Source organism: Falco cherrug, chromosome 5, assembly GCF_023634085.1.
Source record: "Falco cherrug isolate bFalChe1 chromosome 5, bFalChe1.pri, whole genome shotgun sequence".
In the NCBI taxonomy this organism is placed as follows: domain Eukaryota; kingdom Metazoa; phylum Chordata; class Aves; order Falconiformes; family Falconidae; genus Falco; species Falco cherrug.
This window is the reverse complement of record NC_073701.1, coordinates 67,061,167-67,082,493: the sequence shown is the minus strand read 5'-3', so window position 1 is coordinate 67,082,493 and position 21,327 is coordinate 67,061,167. Positions and strand designations below refer to the sequence as shown.

Genomic DNA, 21,327 nt, shown 5'->3' with positions numbered 1-21,327 from the left:
ACACTTCCCAGCATAGCACCATTTTTTGTTGTTTATAGATGATAAAGTCTAGCCATTTGAAATGACTTTCTTCTGTATTTGACATCTGCCTCATCCTGTTTTTTCTGCAGAAATTTTCAGGCATTTCTATGAAGGCGCATGGGAGAAAAAATGTGTTATTTTTACCCATAAAAAAAAAATCCTATGAACTGTCTTCATCCACAGTGTTTTTGAGACAAAGATCAAAAGCTGCAAACATGTAGGTAAAAAGGGAAACTATGGAGTAAAAAGACCAGAGCACCACTGAGAGAGAACAGAGGGGGTAAATAAAGAAGGTCATAGTTGTAGGGGAGGGAGAATGACAAACAACATCAGTGCCCAGCAAAGCATCTATTTAAAAACTGAAAAGCATCATAAAATTCCTCTGTATTACCATTCTGCTACCACCAATCAGCAAATGTTTGTGAAGTACACATACGAAGTGGGGCCCTCTGTCTTTGTTTGCTGATCTGTGTAGAGAGGATCACACCCTACTAATCTCAACTCATTCTCCTCTCAATTTGTCTGACAATTCAAGGAGCAGGGTGTTTTCGGGTCTGAAAAATTTTGTCCAGGTGAGAAACCATGTGGATGCCATGTGAAGAAAAACCTCTGGTTTTTTCATTTACTTTTGAAAAAGGAATAAATTAGTTAGGAATTAAGAAATTCCAAAAGTAAGATATTGCATGGTTGATTTGTCCTTTGCATATACATAATATTTAATTGCAAAAAGGTTACCTGCCTGTGTAGGTTACCCCCTTCTTTCAGTTAGCATGATGTACCTTCAAGGTGAACAGTTAAGGAGAATCGTGTAACAAAGGAGAATTTTTCCTTATGATCCTTATTTATTTGCTGGAGCTGCTGGAAGACTTTCACTGAATGACACAAGGATTTGAAGAAAGATGGTTTCTTAGTTTTGAACCCAATGTGGATTTGCAAGAGCTGAATTCTGCCCGCAGCCCTGCCTCAGACTCATCTCTGTGACAATGGCTTCTGGCAGATGGTTAATAAGACCCAGGACTGATCTCAGATAAACATAGCACTCTGAAAACTAGAGTAGTTACCAGTGAAAGACAGCCAATTTTAAAAAAGGGAATTCCTCCACTCTCTTTTACACATCCATTTTAGGATAGAATTAATTGCCCTTTGGAGATGTCTGGCATTCTTCATCGCCTATTGAAAAAGCCTAGAACAGCAGCATAAATTACATGTCTAAGCTTTAGAATAGATGAAGTTAGCTAAAATCCCACCGTAATTGTCTTCTTAAACTTAGTGTGACTGGCTAAAAATCCAGGGTCTGAGTTACAGAAATGTTGAGCGGCAAATGGAAATGAATAGGAAATTTGCTCCAAACATAGAAAACATTGCAAAATGTTAAATACTCTGTAAAACCATGTCCCAGGAGTACCAAAATCAATGGATACTTTTATCTTACTGTCTCCATTTCTAGTTTAGCAGAGGAAGGATAATGAATGACACCACATCTCAAAGGGATGTTTGAAATTTTTTTTAATTGTAATATTTATGAAGCTGCAAATACACTAATGAGTCCCAGAGGGGACTGGGGGGAATAAATAATTTCTTCTTCAAAGGAGGGTTTGAACAATAGGAACAGATAGAGTATGAGGTTATACAATATTAGAAAATATTGATTAGCAATTAATTATACAGGAAATAAATGGTGAAGTGGTCTTATGGATAAATGTAAGAAAAAAAGTGTTATTTTTCCTTAGATAAAGTTTATTTAACTTGACAGAGAAGCCATTTGCTGACTATTCACATCTCATGCTCTGAGTCTAATGTCTAGGGCATCCAATAATGCTTAGTAAAACAAATATTAAAAGATTTGCAAAATATCTCTGTGATTAAAGAAGTGGAAAAGTGTGTTTTATAACTTTGTAAATCCTAACTGGTTAAGTGTCTAAAATAAATGGTGATAAATCAGTGCTCTAAACTTGCTTTTTTCCATGTCAAAAGTGTCCGTCCATGAAATCAGTGGCACTGAGGTACTGGCATGAAGTGGGAGAACTAAGATGTTACATTTAACAGAAATTTAACAGAAAATTTCATATAAGGGCACTCAAGATAATAAAATAAAACTATAAAATCAAAACAACACAAACCTTTTTTTTAAAAAAAGCTAATATTTTCCTATATTTATTTTTTATCATAACTAGGATGAATGTGCAAATTACATCCGTGTTCTTCATCGATACAACAGAACGCATCTTCTGGCCTGTGGAACAGGAGCTTTTGATCCACTTTGTACTTTTATTAGAGCTGGGCATCCATCAGAGGTAAGAAATTTCTTTTACAGTAGCGACTCTTTTGGTCTGGATTCCAGCAAACTCTCTATGGTTAAAAATAAATATCTAAATTCAAGTGCTCATACAAACCATACAAGAGATATTTTCCCTGATGAAATGTAGTGCGGGTCTAAAATTCAGTTTGTGAGTAGAGAAATTAATTAAAGCTTGAATGTATATTTTGGGAAATTATGCAAAGATCTCAAAACCATCTTCATCTTTTATTCAGTTATTTTATTACTAGATAAGTAATAAAATAACTTATCTATTCAATAAGGAATTCTTACCAAAAAATATTAAATTGGGGGGGGGGGGGGTAGCTATTTTTTTTTTATGAAATAATACACCATATAATAAAATACCTATCAGTTAGATGAGAGATGGAATACCTTAATAATTCTTTTGTTAAATTCAGCTTCTTAGCGTTGATCATATTGAGCAAGTGTGTATTAGCTTTTTAATGACACTTGTAGCTGAGTGAAATAGTATGGCAAAGAAGATCATTAAGTGCAGCATATAATCAATATTGTCAAGATATTTCTTATGCAAAAAATAGAATTTGTCTGGATTTTTCAGAAATCTGGATCCTTTCTGACACAGATATTTAAGATCAGGATTAAAGAATCAGCAAAAGTACCAATTTCTCATTTAAAATGGGTGTATAATCCTCCTTAAGCATTCAACCTAATCCTGATTACATGCAACCTATGTGTTGCTACATGGAGGAAAAAATGCTGACTGGTTGATCCTGCTGACATCTTGCTTCCTTGCATCCTTGTTTCATTGCACTCCCATTGCCAGTCTTAAAAAACATATGGAGTTTATGGATCTATTTTGAAATTCCTGACATAAAAAAGCCTTCTCAAAGGGATGATTTTCTACAACAGTTATCAGATTGAATTTGTGGACAAGTTACAAATGACTTTACTAGATCTGGACCTTGGAAGTCCATACTTAATGCAAATTGGCCATGCAAAGTTATCTTTTATCATATACTTAGTAATTCTGAAGGACTCATATACCCAGATACAACATAAAACAACTGGTAAGGGATCCCACTGTTTATCTGAGCTGCCCTGCAGTCAGAGGAGGATTTCACTAGGCTGCTAGAGGCACATGTGATGACCACTTAGGCAGCTGACCATAGATTCTTGGTCCTGCACTTTGTGAAGTGGGACCTGATAGATGGAGAAGATCTGCAGCCCAAAGGTAAGATTGGCTTTTACTGGCAAATGTCAGGAAAAGACACTGGACGATGGTCTTGCTTAGTTGTATCATATTTAATGATGTCTTCTGGTAAAGCTGAGCACTTGTCATGGAGCTGATGCTAAAGCCCCATCCAAGAGAGTTCTTGCTTCCCTTTATGCCCAGGAGTGGGGTTTTCAAGGTGATTGCAATTACATGAGTCCACATTAAAAGCAAGCTAAACTTTGTGGATATAATTCATAAAATAATACAGAGTGAACCATAAAGACCAACCTTACTAATGACCATGAGAAAAAGTAAATCTTCAAAATCAAGTTGCAAGTTCTTTCCTTTCCATTTCCAAATATTTGCAAAAAACTTTAAGCTATATTATAAATAGCCAGTTGATGTATATACATATATAGATATAAAAGAAATCACGGAAGTGTTGTGTTTAAAGTTTTATGCAGCTGAGCTTGGATAAAACAGAAGAACTCTCCTACATCCTAGAAAATTAAAGCTAAATTTTGAATTATGTTTGATTTTTCCCCTCAGTTATTCCACATCAGAATTAGTCAGTTTATCAGTTTATAAATAATATGTTTCCCCTGATTCTTTTTCTCACAAATTTCAGCATTAAACTCTCAATAACAAAATGGTTTAATTCTGTCTCTTACATCACTTTAATTGTTGTACTCCACACTTAACAGACAGTTTTGTACCTAATGAGTTAAAGCAGCTCTTCAGACTTGTCCCATGCCTACAGTATTGTTTACCGGTCAGAACAATAGGAAAACAGAGGGCAGGGGCTGGAGCTGACGTAAAATAAGCACTTGGATTGAAAAAATATTAATTGCAGATATAAAGGTTTTTAAAGTGTACTCATTTAAATCAACTCAGGGTGGGTTTACTCAAGGGTTATTTTAGTAAAATCTTTTTGGTTAGGTTTTTCTCAGTAAATGTTTGGTTTGACAAACCAAACTAGAACCACATCACCAGAAATAATCTCCAAGGGTCCAACCCATGCCATGCACCTCAAACTGCTGTCAGAATCAGAAGCATCTAGCACAGCACTTAGATTTGAGGTTATCTGAATTGCAGAAACACACCGCCTTCTGAAACTGAGGAAGGAATTAAATAATACGTAATTTTAAAATAAGGCAATTTTGCATGTCGTCTTTGCTCCTCTCATGAACTTCCTGTCAGGCTTCCTGGTCCAGTTTGTATTAATCAATGTCTGTATATTTAGGAACACTAAGATAGCATAAGCAACAGGCTAATAAAAATAGAAACCAGAAAAACAAAAAATGAGAAACAAGACTCCTATATAAGAATGTGTGGCCCATGATCATCCCCTTATGTATCACTGCACTTCCTTTCCTTCTTTTTGTTTATTATTCTCCCTTGTCAAACAGGTTCTAAAATTTTACCCACACTGAAGTCATGGGAAAATCACCATTTTTCTATTTGTGTAGACCAACAGGAAATATATTTGCTACACTACTAAGTAGCTATATTAGTTTCCATTATCTGAAAAGCTGACCATCAGGATTAAAAAAGACAGGTGCCATGTGTATGGCAGGTTAAAAATAACCCATGGTATGTGACTGAGTAGACAAATTGGTATTCTTGCTTTCTTTGACTGATAAGAACATCATGAAACTGCAGGAAGGGAAGGGAAGGGACATGTTCCTTAGAAAATTGCAGTGCAGTCTCTGCTGATCTCTGTTTGGTCAGAGTATCCTGATCCGACAACTTCTGGTTACTGTTCCCCATTTCTTCCATCTCAGCATCTCAGCTCCTCTTTCTCACCGTCTGACTGTTATGGAAAGATGATAATAAATGAAACAATCTTAAAAATATAATGATGCTATTCCATTTATAAATAAGACCCAAACACCTTTATTAAAAAAAAAAAAAAAAGTAAAACAGACTTTTCATTTGAAGGATAAATGCTGGTTTATAATATGCAGTTACATGCAGTTAAATACAGTTCATAATATGCTGCTATCTGAAAAGAACATTTTTTAGATATTGTTGACATTTTGTAATAAATATATTGAACTTCAATTTCAGTAAAATATGACTTTGATCACAAACTGTGTCACTTCTGAACAGAATCTCTTTAAGTAGCATAAGGTGTATTTAAGGCTTATATACACATGGACAATGACACTTCGCAGATGCGTAAAGGTATAAAGTGTTGGAGGTAAATAGGGAGCCCTTAGAGCAGACTCCTGTGTAACCAGATAGCTAGCTAACACAGCATATGAAACTAGACTCACTCTTCTATATGGAACTATGAATCAGCAGTATCAACAAGGAGAAAATACTTGTCCTGTCATCAGGGTCCTTAACCACAAGTTTCATCCTGAGCTGATGATGAAGGGAAGATGCAACCCTCTCAGTAAAAACTGCAGGGTTCTTAAATTACAAAATGAATATAAATACAAATTAGCGATACAGGCTTTTTGCAACATGATAGAATAGCAGGATTATATTTTCTATAACCTTATCTCCAGCAATTTATTGAGCACACCAAAGAGAAATAATTTGTTGGAACAAAACATCCAGTCAAGATTCTTGTTCCTGGTGCTCAGTAGTCCCATGCTGGCTTGCCACAAAAGTTTACGTAAAGTCTTCTGTTTCTGAATAGCCATTTGATAATAAAATGGAGCATTACGGTTTTTCCTCTGAACAGTGAGAGTATCCCAAAGCCATAATCATGGTCATTCTGTATGGCATCCTGATCTTGTGTTTAGCACATTTTTGTAAGGTGTAATCCAGCTTGTGGAAAGGAACCTTCTGCCTCCTGTATAAAGCCTTACATTCTTGAGCAGCTGTGAGTCCATGTTTTCTTATCAAAAACAGGTTTGAGCTGTGTCTTGGATAACACTGAGCTCTTATCCATGATCAGTGAAGCCAAAAGGGGAGCTGTTTCCAGAAATGCACAGAACTTGATTGCCTCATTGGCAGATCATTACTCCTTGGAACTTACTGAAAAACAGAACCTCTAGGTTTCTCAAAAAACACAGTAAAAATGTCCATTCCCCTAACCAGTCTGTCTAGAAAATAATCGTATAACTTACTATGTAGTAATTGAAACATGCTTTGAAAACTTTCAAAACCAAATTGTACTACTATACATTACAAATGTTTAAAGGCTTCTGTCATGCTTTTAATGGCTTATAGAAATCTAATGATAGTATGTATTTTGTCTTAATATAAAGTATTATATTTGAATATGTTGATCCTATAAACCAACAAGCAATAAATATTGGCTTCATTGAATTCTACCTTGAACGTGTGTTATGCTAACAGCATCTAGCCAAATATATTTTTCTAAAAAAATATTTATAAATTATATGACAAACTATATATCCATTTGAAAGATTAAATATATAATGGTTTACTGCAGTCTTTCTATTGTAATACTTGTTCAATTGATATTGCTTTGGAATTCCAGACTGTTCACTTTAGTAAAGCTGTTGCCAGATATTATCTTTCTAAAAATATACAAGTGCAGTCACTAACAGTAACATGCAGCTTTTCATCTTTTTCTCTCTTTCTAATTACCCTGACTCTGATGAATGTTGCTTTCCCAAATTTAAACATTTCAGCAAATTACCCAATGTTTTTCTTCCATTTAGAAATAAATTACATATTAGGAAAAAACAGAGTGCTGACTTTGCAGACAGAACAACTATTGGTGTCTGCAGAACAACATATTACAAAATCTTGGCCAAAAAATCCATAAGAAAATTAATTTTCAGCCAGTAAGTGAGTTCATTATCACTGACTTCATGAAATGCCTCCAAATGTCAAAAATCCATGCAGGTCAGAAAAGGTTGGGTTCCTTCTGTTTCTATTTTTCTGTCATTGAGAAATGCAGGAGAGTTCATTTTTTTTCTGGGGAATGCAAGAGTCAGAGACCCTCCACCCCAAATTTCCCATGATGAATTTAATTTAATATGCATTCTTCCCATGCACTCTGTGAGAAAAACATCTGAGATAAGTCTTCAAACAAATATAGAAGAAGAAAAGTGCAGGGAAAAAGAGATTTTACTCTTCTTCCATTCTCACTAAATCAACATTTGTCTCTCCTGTTGCTTTTAATGCCAATGCAGAAAGTGGGGAAGCATCTGCACCCATTCCCTTCCTTTTGTATTTATATAAACTTTTCAGTGTTGGTAGTAGAAAATAAGTACTGCAGGAAGTGCTTTCTGTCTCAGTCTGTGGTCCTGCAAATCTAGCCGCTAGTAAAACAGTACTCCACTACTGTTCCGTATAGCTCAAAATATCCTAGGTGGATTATGATAAACCTGAGATAAATTAGATGTGCTACCTGCAGTTAGGCAATGATTTTTTTCTTAATGAGTTATCTGTTCAGCAGAGCAACAGGTTTTAGGGATGCTCCAGAGGCCTTCCAATGATCCAGACTGCCTTATTAAATACCTCACAAAGCACCTTTAACAAGCCCACATGAGGGTTCCAACAGATACAGCTAAAGAGATTACTCTGCCTCCATAGGACCGGCAAAATGAGTGGCAATTTGAAAACAATGTGCAGAAGTAATATCCTAAGTTTTTGCAAACTGTGTGATGACAAGATAGAGCTGATTCCTGGAAGAGGAAGGCATCTCTGCATGACAAAACTTGTTGGGGGAATAAAAGTTGTGGGAAAGAACAGTGCATGAAGAATTTCTCTTCTAGAACACGCTGTAAATTTTTAATATGTACACTGAGCTGGCAAAGTACCATTTTCAATGCCTCATTTAACTCAGTAAACTGCCTACAGCTGTGTTTCTCCAACCTCAAAAGGCTGATGGACCTAGTCACCCTTTCCACAAAATACACTGGTGGTTTCTGGGGGTCTCCCCCTTGGTGTTCCTAATCTGATGTATTTTTTATTATGCTATTTCCTCTGCAATTAGCCAGATGAGATTCTGCTTATCAGGGAACAATAGCTCTAAATTCTCAGTCTTTAAGGCCTGTTAGAAAGGAATTGCCTTTAGTGAAACAGCAAGTGTATTTGTTTGGAGAACACTTCGGTCAAGTTGGAATTTCTTCTTTCTAATCTATGTTGCCCTTAATATCTCGTTGGATGTAGGGAGGGGCAGTGCCTTTTCTACATATTCTGTGCTTCATAGCAAAACCAGGCTAAAGTTCAACAGTGCAATAAGCTTTCCATTTGCCTCTACACCAAACAAATGCAGGCAGCACAAGCTCTTCAGCTTGCTCTTTAGCAAAATGAAGTGAATTGATGTGGAAGTTAAAAGAGAATGTTCCAGTCATACCTCAGGCTAGTTTTTACAGGGCATAATTCTTCTGCTTGTGACCAGCATTTGGTAATGTCATCATTCTTTCACCTTTGTTATGAAATGAAATTGTACACATATTTATAGGTATTATTTTAGGATATTGTTTCTGACGTATATTTATAATCAAAACAAACAATGATCTGCCCAGTTACTCCCTTTCCATGCTTTTTCCTATTACCTCATCTGTGCTCTCAGTTTGCAGAGGATTAGGGAGGAGGAACATCTGGTTTCACTGACCAAACAGAAGTGGGTGTTGGTCAGTCCTTCATTAGATAGAATGTGTGACAGATTCTTGCCCTGAAAATATTTGCTTAGAAGTACAGTGCCCCTAGGCATGAGCGCAAAGCCACCAGTTAGAATGCCACCCACCAAATCTTAGCAGGTTTTTCAGCTCACTATTTATGCATTTGAATCTGCAATCCTAAATACTAGGAAATTGCTTATTTCTTGCAGTCCTCTGCATCTATAGTTCATGTGAAATTAGTCTTTAAGTTGGATGATGTTTAAACCAGTATCAAATGTTCATATACATAAAGTGCTGCCAAGTAGGCAGCACAAGGTCCTAGAATCTTTAACCAGAGGGGTTCATTACATCATCTAGTCTGAATGTCCACATCACAGCTTGTCAAATTGCACCAAAACATCCAAAAGTCCCAAATTTCAATTAGATTAAGGTATTTCAGGTTTTGGAAGTGAAATGTGTGTGCATTTCAAGACAGATTAAATGGTACCGACACTCATAATAGGCAGGAAATTGTTAGCTGATGATTACCCCTATGCTCACAGCATACAAGAAAGGTGCTGTGCTACAAAAGGGAAAAAGCTGAAGACCCACTTCAACCCTGACTTGAAGAAGTATTTCTCACTGAAACCAGGGTTTACCTGTGTACTCCTAAAATGAGAAAGTACTAGCCAACAAAATATGAAATAATAAAAAAAAAAATTCTGCACCAACTGAAGTAACAATCCAACTTCTGCAACAGGCCAATCTCCAAACCTTTCAAAAGAAAAGACAAACATCCTCTTGTGAAATGGTGAAAAGGTTCCTTCTGAACCAATGCCTATGGTTATGTGAGAAATTAAAGTTCATGTGTTTTGGATATAATAATTACCTTAATGAACAGCTGTGTATGTGAAGTGTGGTAAGGATAATGAAGAAAGGACAATTCTGTTCTTCCCATGCTTTGCTGGGAAAGGGGTAGTAGGTATTGCATAAATAGGTATTGCATAAATAGAAACAAAGGCCAAAGCCCATCCATTTCATGTGATCAGTCACACACCGCATGGATAATTTCTCCCAGATATTGAATTAAAATATTTTCAGGAAAATATGTATTGTCATTTCAAAGAATCCAGATAATGGTAACACCGCTATTTCTCTGGCAAGCTGTCCTAACATTTAATTACTTTCAACGTTAGGAAATAGCCACTTATAAAAGGTTAAATTTATCTAACTTCAACTTCCTGTCATTTAACCTTGATACCCCTTTGACAGTAAAGTTGAAAAGTCTCCCACTATCTATTCCACATCTTTTCCACATATAAGTACCTATGCACAAAGACCAAGCCACCTCTTCACTTTTTTTTGATAAGCTGAATAAATATAGCTCTTTAAACCTCCTGTCACAAGGATTCCTCAATCTTACTTGTGTCCTTCCTGTGAACTCTGTGCAGTATTTTCACGTGTTCTGGAAGTGCAGACACTAGAACCAGACATGCTGTTCGATGGTGTGTGTACAGGCAAGGTCACTTCCCTACCTCTGTTTGAGATCCCTCTTTCCATAGACTCAAGTGCTGAGTCCTTGGCACAGCATCACAATGAGAAATCTCTTTTTAGTATTTTGCACTTGGGACCCAAAGTTCTTCTCTGGAGCACAGACTTATCCCAGGTTACACACTTAGATGAGGCACCTAATTAATAATCTCACATGACAAAGTCAATGAAGAGATTTCTAGAGGTGTCTGTCACTGTCAGCTGTAACAAGGCACCTGGGATAGGATCTTGGGATCCTAAATGAGGCACCTCAGCCTGATACGTGAAAGTAATCTGAACAAAATCTGAACCTCCACCTTCTAGGGCATTCTGATGTACTTCAGATAACAGACTGTGTTTCCTACTCTAAAACACACCACTCTGGATACAGTTATATTAAAATCTACTTTGTTAGCTTCTGACCTTTAGCTTAGTGTTCAGAGCACCCCATAACCTGAGTGCACCCAGGGCTCTCATTAACCTTTTCTCTTCATTACTTATGCCTCCCCATTGCCACTCAATTAAAAAATCATCTTTCTATCAAAAACAAAATGTAGGGAAACCTCCAGTAAAAAAAGATTCATTGATGCGTACCTAGTAACAACTATACTTTGATATTTGTCAGCAGTTTTTATTTCTTAATAATTCTACAATGCACATTGTTTCATCAAACAGCTACCTACTAAGTGAAATATCAAGTATTTCAAGTGGTATTTCAAATAATACCAATTACCTGAAACTAAGAGAAAACCAAGTATTCTGTATCAGCACAGTTGTACTTGTCATTCTTACCCATTGTAACAGACAACAGGTTTGTTTGACAGGACTCTCCATCCATAAAATGAGGTGAATGACATTCACCACTTTTGAATATTGTTTAAATATGGCCATATGTGAAGTTTAAGTTCAATTTGGCAGATTGGTAGAGAACTGATCAGCCATATGAAATGAATTTTCCATCATATTAGATCTGCCCTTTGCAAGATTAAACAGGTCAGGACAGAACAAATCAATACAGAGGAATAATATTATTAGCCCAAAGAGAAAGAAATACTCCCCCTGGTTGGTAATTTGATGGGGGTAGGTAAAATATTCCAGCTCTACTCACAGTGATTTTTAGATTCTGACACCTTTATTTATGAGAAAAAGTTTTTTTCTAAGTGAGGGCACCTGCTGAAGTCTATGGCATTGTTTGAGGAGTCGAGGTACTGCTCAATAACGTGTTAGTCATCATAAATAAAACCAGCAAAAACTTAACAATGACAGGGTTCAGTTAATATTTTCCCAAATTATAAAGTGCATCCTTAATATTCTATAATTCCTGTATACTTTATTACTGGTTATTATTCTTATTTGACTTAGATCTATCCAGGAAAATGGATCCAGGTGAAAAAGTGAACTAAAAAGTAGTGCTGCTTGCAGTTCGTGCGTGTCATCAAGAGGCAGTAGATCCGCTTCTCTGCCCTTTCTTCCAGAATGTCCCATTTTGGGACGCCCTGCTGAAGCTCTGCAAGAGGACTGCTGGCTGTCTAAGGCTCCAGTCCACGGAGGCAGAACTTCTCCAGGGTATCTGCTTTCCTTCTGAAAGCCATTCTTGGTTGAATGTAGCTGTTGTCCTCTCCACACCCGAGCCACCTGTTGCTCCATCCACCACCAAAGCCTAGACTGTAAACTCGACCACAGAGCTGTGTCCTCCCTTTGTCCCAGTTGTTAGGACAGCAATCGTTAGGTGAGAGTTTTTATTTGGTATTTGCTCTGATGTGACCCTCAAAACCTCAACACCAGTTTAGCCTGCCAAAATCAAGGAAAAGGAGAGTCTTGGCCAGCGAGGCTCTGTGTAAAGACTGCACTTCACAGAAATCCCTTTGCTTTTGTAGAGCAATTTGGAGCTATCTTTAGCTCCTCTTTCACCTGGCCATAAAAATGTATCTCTGTATACAGCCATCCAAGCATTTTAGTTCCAGAGATCCTTTATGTGGTCCCTGGAAGTTTCATATATACTACCTATCACACTAGTGCGATATGATCATAATTTATTTTTTAATGGTCCTATTCTATGCCATAGGACCCTAATGAGTTTATGTATCCAGTTTAAGGTCATGCAAAGACGTGCCTCCTAAAATTCTGACTTATTCACTCACTTCTGCTTAAACATTCTGAACTGCTAAGGGTAAATGCCTATGATTTCTATATGCTGGGTAGCTGGGAGGGGTTGGCTTTTTTTTTTTTTTTTTTCCTATTGCTGGAGTATTTCACACACATTAAATCAGGGAAATATATTCTTTCTGTCACTTTAGGCCAGATATTTTGACACAAGTCACAAATTGCTAATCCTTTAGCAAACTCAGACAGCAGTCTGACATAACTCCAGATTTTAAACATGTTTTCAGATTGGAGCCCAATGTGTCTTAATCATTTAACTGTGGAATAAAATGCATAGACCTGAAAAATACATCTGAAGTTTTAGGGAGGATTTAATGTCTGTAACATTTTATGCACTCTCATCCCATAGGACGATTGATCTTTTCAGTATGTCACTGGATAGTAAAGAGGATTGAAAACAGATCCTCAGAAGAAATACTATGTCCCAAATAATCTTAATTATGTTAAATAGCAGAGACCTGACTATTTCAGCCAGTTCTTTGAGGACTCTTTCCTAATATTGTTTCCCCATTTGGCTTGGAAAATAAAGTTGAGTGAACATGGAAGGTGTAATTTTAAATGTTAGTTATCCTCTGACAACAAGCAGAGAAACTTTTTGCCAGTGCTCAGAAACTTTGGAAAATTATTGTTTGGATTTTTTGAAGAAGATAGTACGTCATGAAATTAAAATTTCTTCAACTGTTGGAGCATCCTTGTGTTACTCACCCTGCATGCTAATATCTGCATGCCTGTGTTACATTGACTTAAATAGGCCAGTAAGTTGCAATAGAAACTTATTAGTATTATTATAAAAATTTGGAAGACAGATTCCTTTATATAAACCTCATCATATTGATTCATTTTCTATTGGGTTTAGATTTTTAATTTCTTGAATGAGTTAGTTGGATTGACATTAGTTATGCACCTACCTAATATTTGGGACTATAGCTATCAGATACTGTTAATACACATTTTTCTTAGCACCAGAATTTAGTCTGCTTAAATACAAAAGGCTATGTGACATGAGACGACTTTTCAGGCCTGACCCAGTATGTTATATTCTGTTTGGTTTTTGCAAAACCAAAACTTTTTACTGCATATCTCTTTTAACCTGTGCCTTTTTCATGAGGCAAATGTACAGATTAAGACAGGTCATGGAGTTGAGAGTTAAGTTTAGAGACTTATATTTGAATTATATTTTCTGCTGATTTACAGACATGTTCTGTGATTTTTCAGATTTATTTTTTTTTTAATGAGGAAGTCAAGGTTCATTCTTCCTAAAAGAGGGCTCTGCGTAGTGTATTCAGTGTGTCTTTCTATGTCATAATAAAAACGTAAGAATAAGTGAGTCTACAAGAAAGAATAAAAGTGAAAAAAGTGTTTTAAGAATATACAGAACTAAAGAATATTTGCAAGAAAATGTCATGTGAATTTATACTAAAAACATAGTGCAAAGGAGAATGGAAATCAAGATGAGATTTATCCTATGCATTGCATTTCACTTTCTATTGTGGTCACAGAATTTCTCTGGATTGAGTCAGCATTCAATTTCTCACATGAGAAAAAAAATCCAGTTACACTAGTAAAATGCTTTACAAAACTTATGTTTGATTCATTTTGGAAAAAAGTTTTTTGTTCCTCATGTTAGGCTGTGTGAGTACACATGGGTACATATGTATGTACAAAATGCCAGACTTTAAAGGCGTTATGTTAATATTAAATCAGACTTTAAAATTATTTTAATAAATGGGAAAGCACATATGGGCAATAATTGTTTTCTTTCTTTAGAAACAGGACAACTGCTATGTTAAATTTTATAAATTTTATTTTCTACTGAATAAATTCTGTTTACTGTCTTGGAGATTGCATAAGTTACTTTCATTTTCAGGGCACTGAAGACTGTTGATAAAACCACAACTGTGTGTCACTGTGTACCTAACTTGATGAAGTTTTAAAATCACAGTTTTTCCCATCTGTTACTTTATTGTTTTGTTACTGCGGTTTTAAGATAGTATTAGGGAAAAAAAAAAAAAAGGGAGTACCTGGAACCAGTGAATCCAAGTACAATATCCCTAGTTTTGGGATAAGGGTCTCAGTGTTGTTCTCATAAAGAAGGGCGGCAACATTGTAATGGACTTCAATGGAAGCGCTCTGTGAGAAGGAAACCCTGCAAGTGAAAATTAACCTGACAGCTTTTGTTCAGAGGCTTAAGGAAAGCTTCTGAACATACTGGCTTGAGAACAGGGATGTGAACATCCCTTTGGCAGCCCTCTCTCTTCCATACCATCTCCGTTTGCAGTTCTCTCTCTTTCTCTGGGCTTCAGCCTCTGACTCTGATGACCCTTCTTTAAACCCCACTTTACCAGGTCACTCAGCTCACCAGTTCTTTGGAATGTCCTTACCTTGAGGAGTCAGTCCCATCCCTTCCCAATAGTCTTCTTCCTCAGACAGGGCACTATGATCAAATAAGGTGACTCTTTGGCATTTACATTCCCTTTTTTGATGCCTTAGGAATTATTTGAACAGAAAAAAGAGCAGATCATATCACACTAGCACACACAGTTTTATCAAGGTAACAAACACTTCTCATGGCTTGGTATAAGCAATGCATCTCTATTTTAGATTTTCCCATTCCATGTCCTTTGCACATGAACCTTCTTATTCAAGGTTCTCTTTAAAAGGGTCTCAAATATATGACCCCTAGTAAATGAAATGCAACAAATAACTCTCACAATTCTTAATTAAGGGTGAATAACTATGAGATCATTAATGCTAAGAACGAATTTTGAACAGTGAGTTACATCGACAGTGAGTAGTATAGCCAGTGTTAAAAACTTATGAAAACCTGCACAGTCTCTCCCTACAACACTCTAAATACGATTTACTATCCTGCAATATAAGTAACATGGACTTCTTAAAAAAGCCCACCAAAACAACACCAGCCCCACTTTCAAAAACTCCCCAAACAACCAAAAAATGTACCAACCACAAAAAGGCACAGGTCTCCTGGAGAGCAGGCTTTGGCTCTACTGTTGGAGCATATACATTCACAGTTAAGTGTGTAATTAAAGGTTCTGAAGTGGTTTAAATTTCCTTTTAAAAAATGCTAGTATGATACATTTGACTTTTTTGTTACCTGGAAAATAATAAAAATGTAAAGTGGAAAAAAAATCCCTTTACAGAAAATCAAATTATGTTTCCTTATAAAAATAATATTGGAGGGAAAATCCAACCAAAGCTTCTATATTTTTAAGTACCTGGTTTAGTGAAAAGATACAGCCATTGTATTAACACTGAGAATAGGCTTAGGTTCTTTGCTGAATAGGAATGGAAGTAAACATATGTTTTAAATTAATCACAGGCATAAACGCTGTCTTGAACCAGAGCAAAGCAGCACTTGGCACTAGAGAAAGCAATTTTTTGCCACAAAAGTTAAATGCAGTCTTTAAATTTTAATGGTTCTGACTGACCTTTTCTTTCATTATTATTTATAGCCTACATTTTTCTTCATTGTCTAAAATTATCAATTCACATCAAGGTAATGACAAAATGCTTGATGCCTTGGAAATATCTTATATTTCTTTTTAAAGAACATTATTATTTTAATAGAACTTGAAAGTGTATTAAGTTTCCTAAGTCATAGGTATCATAAATCAAACCCAGACCCCATTCCTTTTCCCAAACTACATGTAGAAATTTGTAATTCCACTCCCAGCCCTCCATATGTGTTTTTGCATAATTTTTACCCTAAACCCCTGAAAAGTGCCTGTAAAATAAATTGCAATGTTGAATTGCTGTGTTGGATAATCTGTGAGGAAAATGTCAGTTTTCTTCTGTGTTTCTCAAGGGATTCCAATGTCACAAACAGCAAGGAGGGTTAGAATTATGGTATTAGCCTTCCAAGCTGATTATTAATGTGTCACACTCATTTCATTTAAACTGGCATCCCGTGGAAGCTGACATATCTAACACCAGATCTTCAGTTACTTGCCCCAGTGATGGGAATGACTTACTGCAACCATGGAATATTTGGTATGCTGTCCTAAAAGGTGAAGGTTGAAAATCTTTCATGGAGGAGTCATTGTTTACATGTTTAGTGACTTTTCAGAGAGTTACATGTATCTGCAAAAATTTATGAGATACATATCCTGCTTTATATCAAACCCGGTGAAATCCACTTAAAAACTCCAAATTGCACTGAAATCCAAATTTTTGTCTACCTTCACTGTTAGCATTAGATGATGTATTTGGACTACAATCCTTGCTCAGAAATTCCAGCTGTTAAAATGCAGATAATGAAAGGATAATATGCATTCTGCTTAACGTTTTCATTCTGTGGTCATATAGTTGGATGTTTTAAACGTATTCATGTCATGAATGTTAAAAGAGGTAGGTTTGTCTTTACCATTTATTTCATCTGGATTCTCAGGGGAATGGTTAACTCCATTAGTAGCTTTTTCATTATGATATTATAATTTGGTGTACAATGATGCAAAATCTTTCCACATCATCTGGAAGCCTCCCACACCAGCCAAGACTCCCTGATCTGAATATCGGTGGCATTTTATCAGCGGAAAACATGAATATGAAGTGTGGTCTGTGATGCCCTGGTGGGATTATGCCTTGTCCTACAGCACAAAAAATCCAGTTTGTATTTCCTATGTAGGACGAACTATGATCCATGCACTAGAAACCATGAAGTACGGATAGTACAACTTCTTCAAGTACTGTTTCAAAACAATTTTGTTTCCACACCTGATCACTTTATCTGAGTATGTTTTTTCTACAATCAGTTTTAAATCTGTTACTTTTTCCTTTCATAGAAAAGTTTATTTTACAGTGGGGAAAAATGAACAGAAAGTATTAAGATCAGAAAAAATTATTAAATTTTAACCCTCAGTTTATCTCTTCCCTTACTTCTATGTATTTCTCTCTAAAAACTGTGTGTGTGTTTATTGAACTGATTGACAAATAGTTTAGTTGAGATCTCAGAAGAGAAACTTTTTCCTGGGTAACTTTATTTTTATTACCTGATTAAAGAGTGAATAACATCATGCAGTCAGATTGCTTTTAGAAGTATTTCCTTTTCATCATATTTTATGACAATTATGACTCTCTAGTCCTTTTGTGCAGTTTCAGAAGTTTTTTCTTTCCCTTCCTGAGTTCACCTTATTTATTATTTTTTTTCTACTGTTGATACAAAATACTTTGGTATTGTTGATACAAAATACTTTGGTATTTAGTTTTGAAAAATACCTGGTGTGTGATGTTCGAAAAGTATGTAATGGGGCTGAAATTTCCACACACAGGTAAATATTTCTTCATTGTTTGACATTTACCCAACAGCAGAGGGGAAATAGTTACTACTGATGTGCAACTGAGGCTGATACAGCAGAAAATAATATTCCTGCACCACCAGTCTCTACCCTGCATGATTATTTTCTGCTGCATCAGCTCCAACACAGGAGCTTCTGGAGAGGTGAGATTCTGAATTCTTCATTATCTTGTGAGTTTTAGGACTACTACTTACATTTGTATGGTATTTGCTTGCTATCTTTATTTGGAGTGGCTTTTTCACTTCAAGTAGACATGAAACAGATGTCTTATTTTTCCAGAATTGAATTCTGAGTTGCATCCCATTTTTATAGAAACTCTCAAACTAATGAGAATCTTTTTGATCAGAAGTTGCAGGAAAATGGCATGTATTATTTGGACGGATGGGAATGGGAGATAGGTACATCAGCTTGGCTTATCTGGGGATTAAGCAGTCAATAACGTTCTGAAGTGGAGGGGTTTGTGACAAATTTACAATTAACTCTTTTTAATGAAACACATACAAATATTCAGTTATTTACCAGTGAATGAGAACTAACAGATCTACAACTTCCCCACTTTCCTTACATTCTTTTCTTTTTCTTTCTGCCCTTTAAAAAATAAATCATTTTTTATTGTTATTACCTTGCCAGTTTTCCATCCTATGCAATGGTCTCTTCTGCTTCTTTGCTCCTTCTCTTTTCATGTTTGTTTGTTTTTTTTTTCAGGAAAGCGTAACTGTCATGAATGGAGCTACCTGAAGAGAACATTAGTTTTGCTGTGGGGCAATTGCACTTGCTTAGGCAGAAAGAGATCTGTAGGTGGTAGGGTGGGATAGGTGGACATAGGTGAGTGGGGAATACAGCATTGCAGAAGGCAGACACATTATCAGGTTTCTGTATCTCTCTACAGCACAATTTTTTAGGGACCAAGCTGCATATGCTGCAAACCCCCCAAATTACATGAATGTAACCAACAGCAGAAAAAAAGTATCTGCTATAACGGCATAAGGACTAAAAGGACTACATACACTTGAATAATGACCACCAGGGTACTATTTGTCCAGTCTAGATATATCAAACTTTTTTCTGTGCAAATACTGAGTTATCTGAATAAATACCTGAAAAATTAGGTCTAATAAAATAGGTTTTTTATTGTTGAAAACCTCTTGTACCTCTTTGAGAACATTCGCTTTAAGGGAGAAATCCAGGCAGATACTCCTTAAAATTCTGGGGGATTTGGGGTCCTGTCACATGTAATTTAATGCCTCACAAAACACTTGCATTAGCATTTTAGCAACATGAACCTGAGATTAGTTTAACAAACAGGTAGGCTGCATTTATCCAATATGTTGATATAATCTGCATTTCAGTAGACTTTTGAGTAAAACTGTTACACAGAACTGGAACCGCTAGACTGTCAAAATATTTACTAGTCACATGCTTGATGGCTGGGTGTCATATATTTTAAGAAGCTTTCATAGCTTTCTCCCTATTCGCCTCTTTATTCTCCCCCACCCATGTGTTCTGTGCATGGTTTTTTGTTAATATAAAAATTAAAAAAAATATTGTGCTCTCACTTGATATTTTAATCAGGCATTAATAGGCTATTTTGAGAAAGCTGGGAGAAACAGCATTGCAAATGAAATTAAACTGTAAATTTTTTCTCAGCCTTTAAAGCCTTACACAGACAAATTAAACTAAGTTGCCGATGTTCTTTTTATGCTGATATTCTGTTAAATTTGCTCTGAAAACCATAAATGGGGATTCATTCCTAAACATAACTGTTATGAGGAAGATCTATAAACATCTCAAAGCTACCAAGGGAAGATAACAGAGCATGATATATTTAACAACTACTGAAAAAAAATGTTTTAAGAGGGGGAACACATTCCATGGCTAGATATCTATTAAATGTTTAGATACTTTGGAGAAAAGATAGAGGAATCTTCACTCCCTACTCCCACAGAAATAAAATAAGTGCAATTTCAGTGCATATTTTACTCATTTTTTGGGGTAGTGCACACACAAAGGTGGTTTGAAGAAACCCAGAGAATTTTTACTAGTACATCAGTGAGCAACCATAATTTTGTTTTCTACCTAATGAAGTCAATCCATTATAAAGGTATAACAAAGTTAAAGCTCATCTCTAAGGACTTTTTTGTCTTTGCCTGTAGGGTTTATGCTCTTTTCTGTGATTTTTCTGTTTTTAAAGGATCATCTGTTTCAACTGGAATCGTACAAATTTGAGAGAGGACGAGGCAGGTGCCCTTTTGACCCCAGTTCTTCCTTCACCTCCATCTTAATTGGTAATGATCTTTATGTCACAAGCTTCACGGTCCTGTCAATCTGTCATTCTGAGTGTCTTTCTTCAGCACACCAAAGTGTTGTCAGTCTTCCACTGCAGCCTTCAACGTGTCAGACTTAATCCTCATGGTGCTGCCCACATTAATATTACATCCCAGGCAGTGGTAACTCCAGCAAGGGTGTCTCACTGAAGTGAGTAGATGTTATATGACACATGCCATCCTGAAGAGGTAATTGATTGTTGTACAATTTTGGAAATAATCTCTTGCTTTCCTTCAAATTGAAGCAATATGTCTGGCTTAGTCTTCTGCACAGCCGAGGCAAATACACAAAATTTACGATTTTTCATACACTGAGATGTAATCTGAGTAATAAGCATCTTGTAAAAATGTGAATTTACCTGGTTTTATATCAACCATTTATTATTTATATTTATATTATATTTATATTCTACAGATTTTGACATTAAAATAGATTTTTTCCAACCCTGCCTTCTAACAGAACTATCCAAAACTGGTGATTTTCTGTTAGGAGACTTGATCTTATCCTTGACAGTTATAAAAATAGAAATCAGCCTAAGTCCTGCAGTGCCAGAAAGCTGTGCTGAGATAGTGCTCCTCTGTGCCTTGCTGGTAAGTATATCACAGTAGGGCTGGGACCTTTGAAGTCATAGTATAGCAAACCATATGTTTTTTCTTTTATAATGTTTTCCTGAAAACATTTTGTGAGATCAAGCAAACAAATCTTGGCAATATTATAGTACATTGACTAAAAATAGACTGCAACAGCAGGTAAAGGGTGGAATCCAGATGCACTTAGGGACTAACACAGTCATTTTGGATTTTAGAAAATGTAAGATGAAAACTGAACCTTAAGAAGTAATAGTCATTAAAAGAAAGGGCTAGAAAGAAAAGGCTAAAGATCAAATAATTTTTCAACTTTTAAGGGACAGAAAAGTTAGACCTTTTTAGGGCCCTTTGATAT

General features: G+C 36.0%; 1 protein-coding gene across 1 annotated transcript in view; it reads left to right on the top strand.

The window, feature by feature from the left end:
* SEMA3E (semaphorin 3E) overlaps positions 1–21,327 on the top strand; it is a 145,235-nt gene that overhangs the window by 84,717 nt on the left and 39,191 nt on the right. The window contains exons 4-5 of the mRNA XM_005443743.3: positions 2,196–2,315; positions 20,252–20,345. Of these exons, the coding sequence (XP_005443800.1) occupies positions 2,196–2,315; positions 20,252–20,345 (214 nt within the window). The remainder of the gene's footprint in view (positions 1–2,195; positions 2,316–20,251; positions 20,346–21,327) is intronic.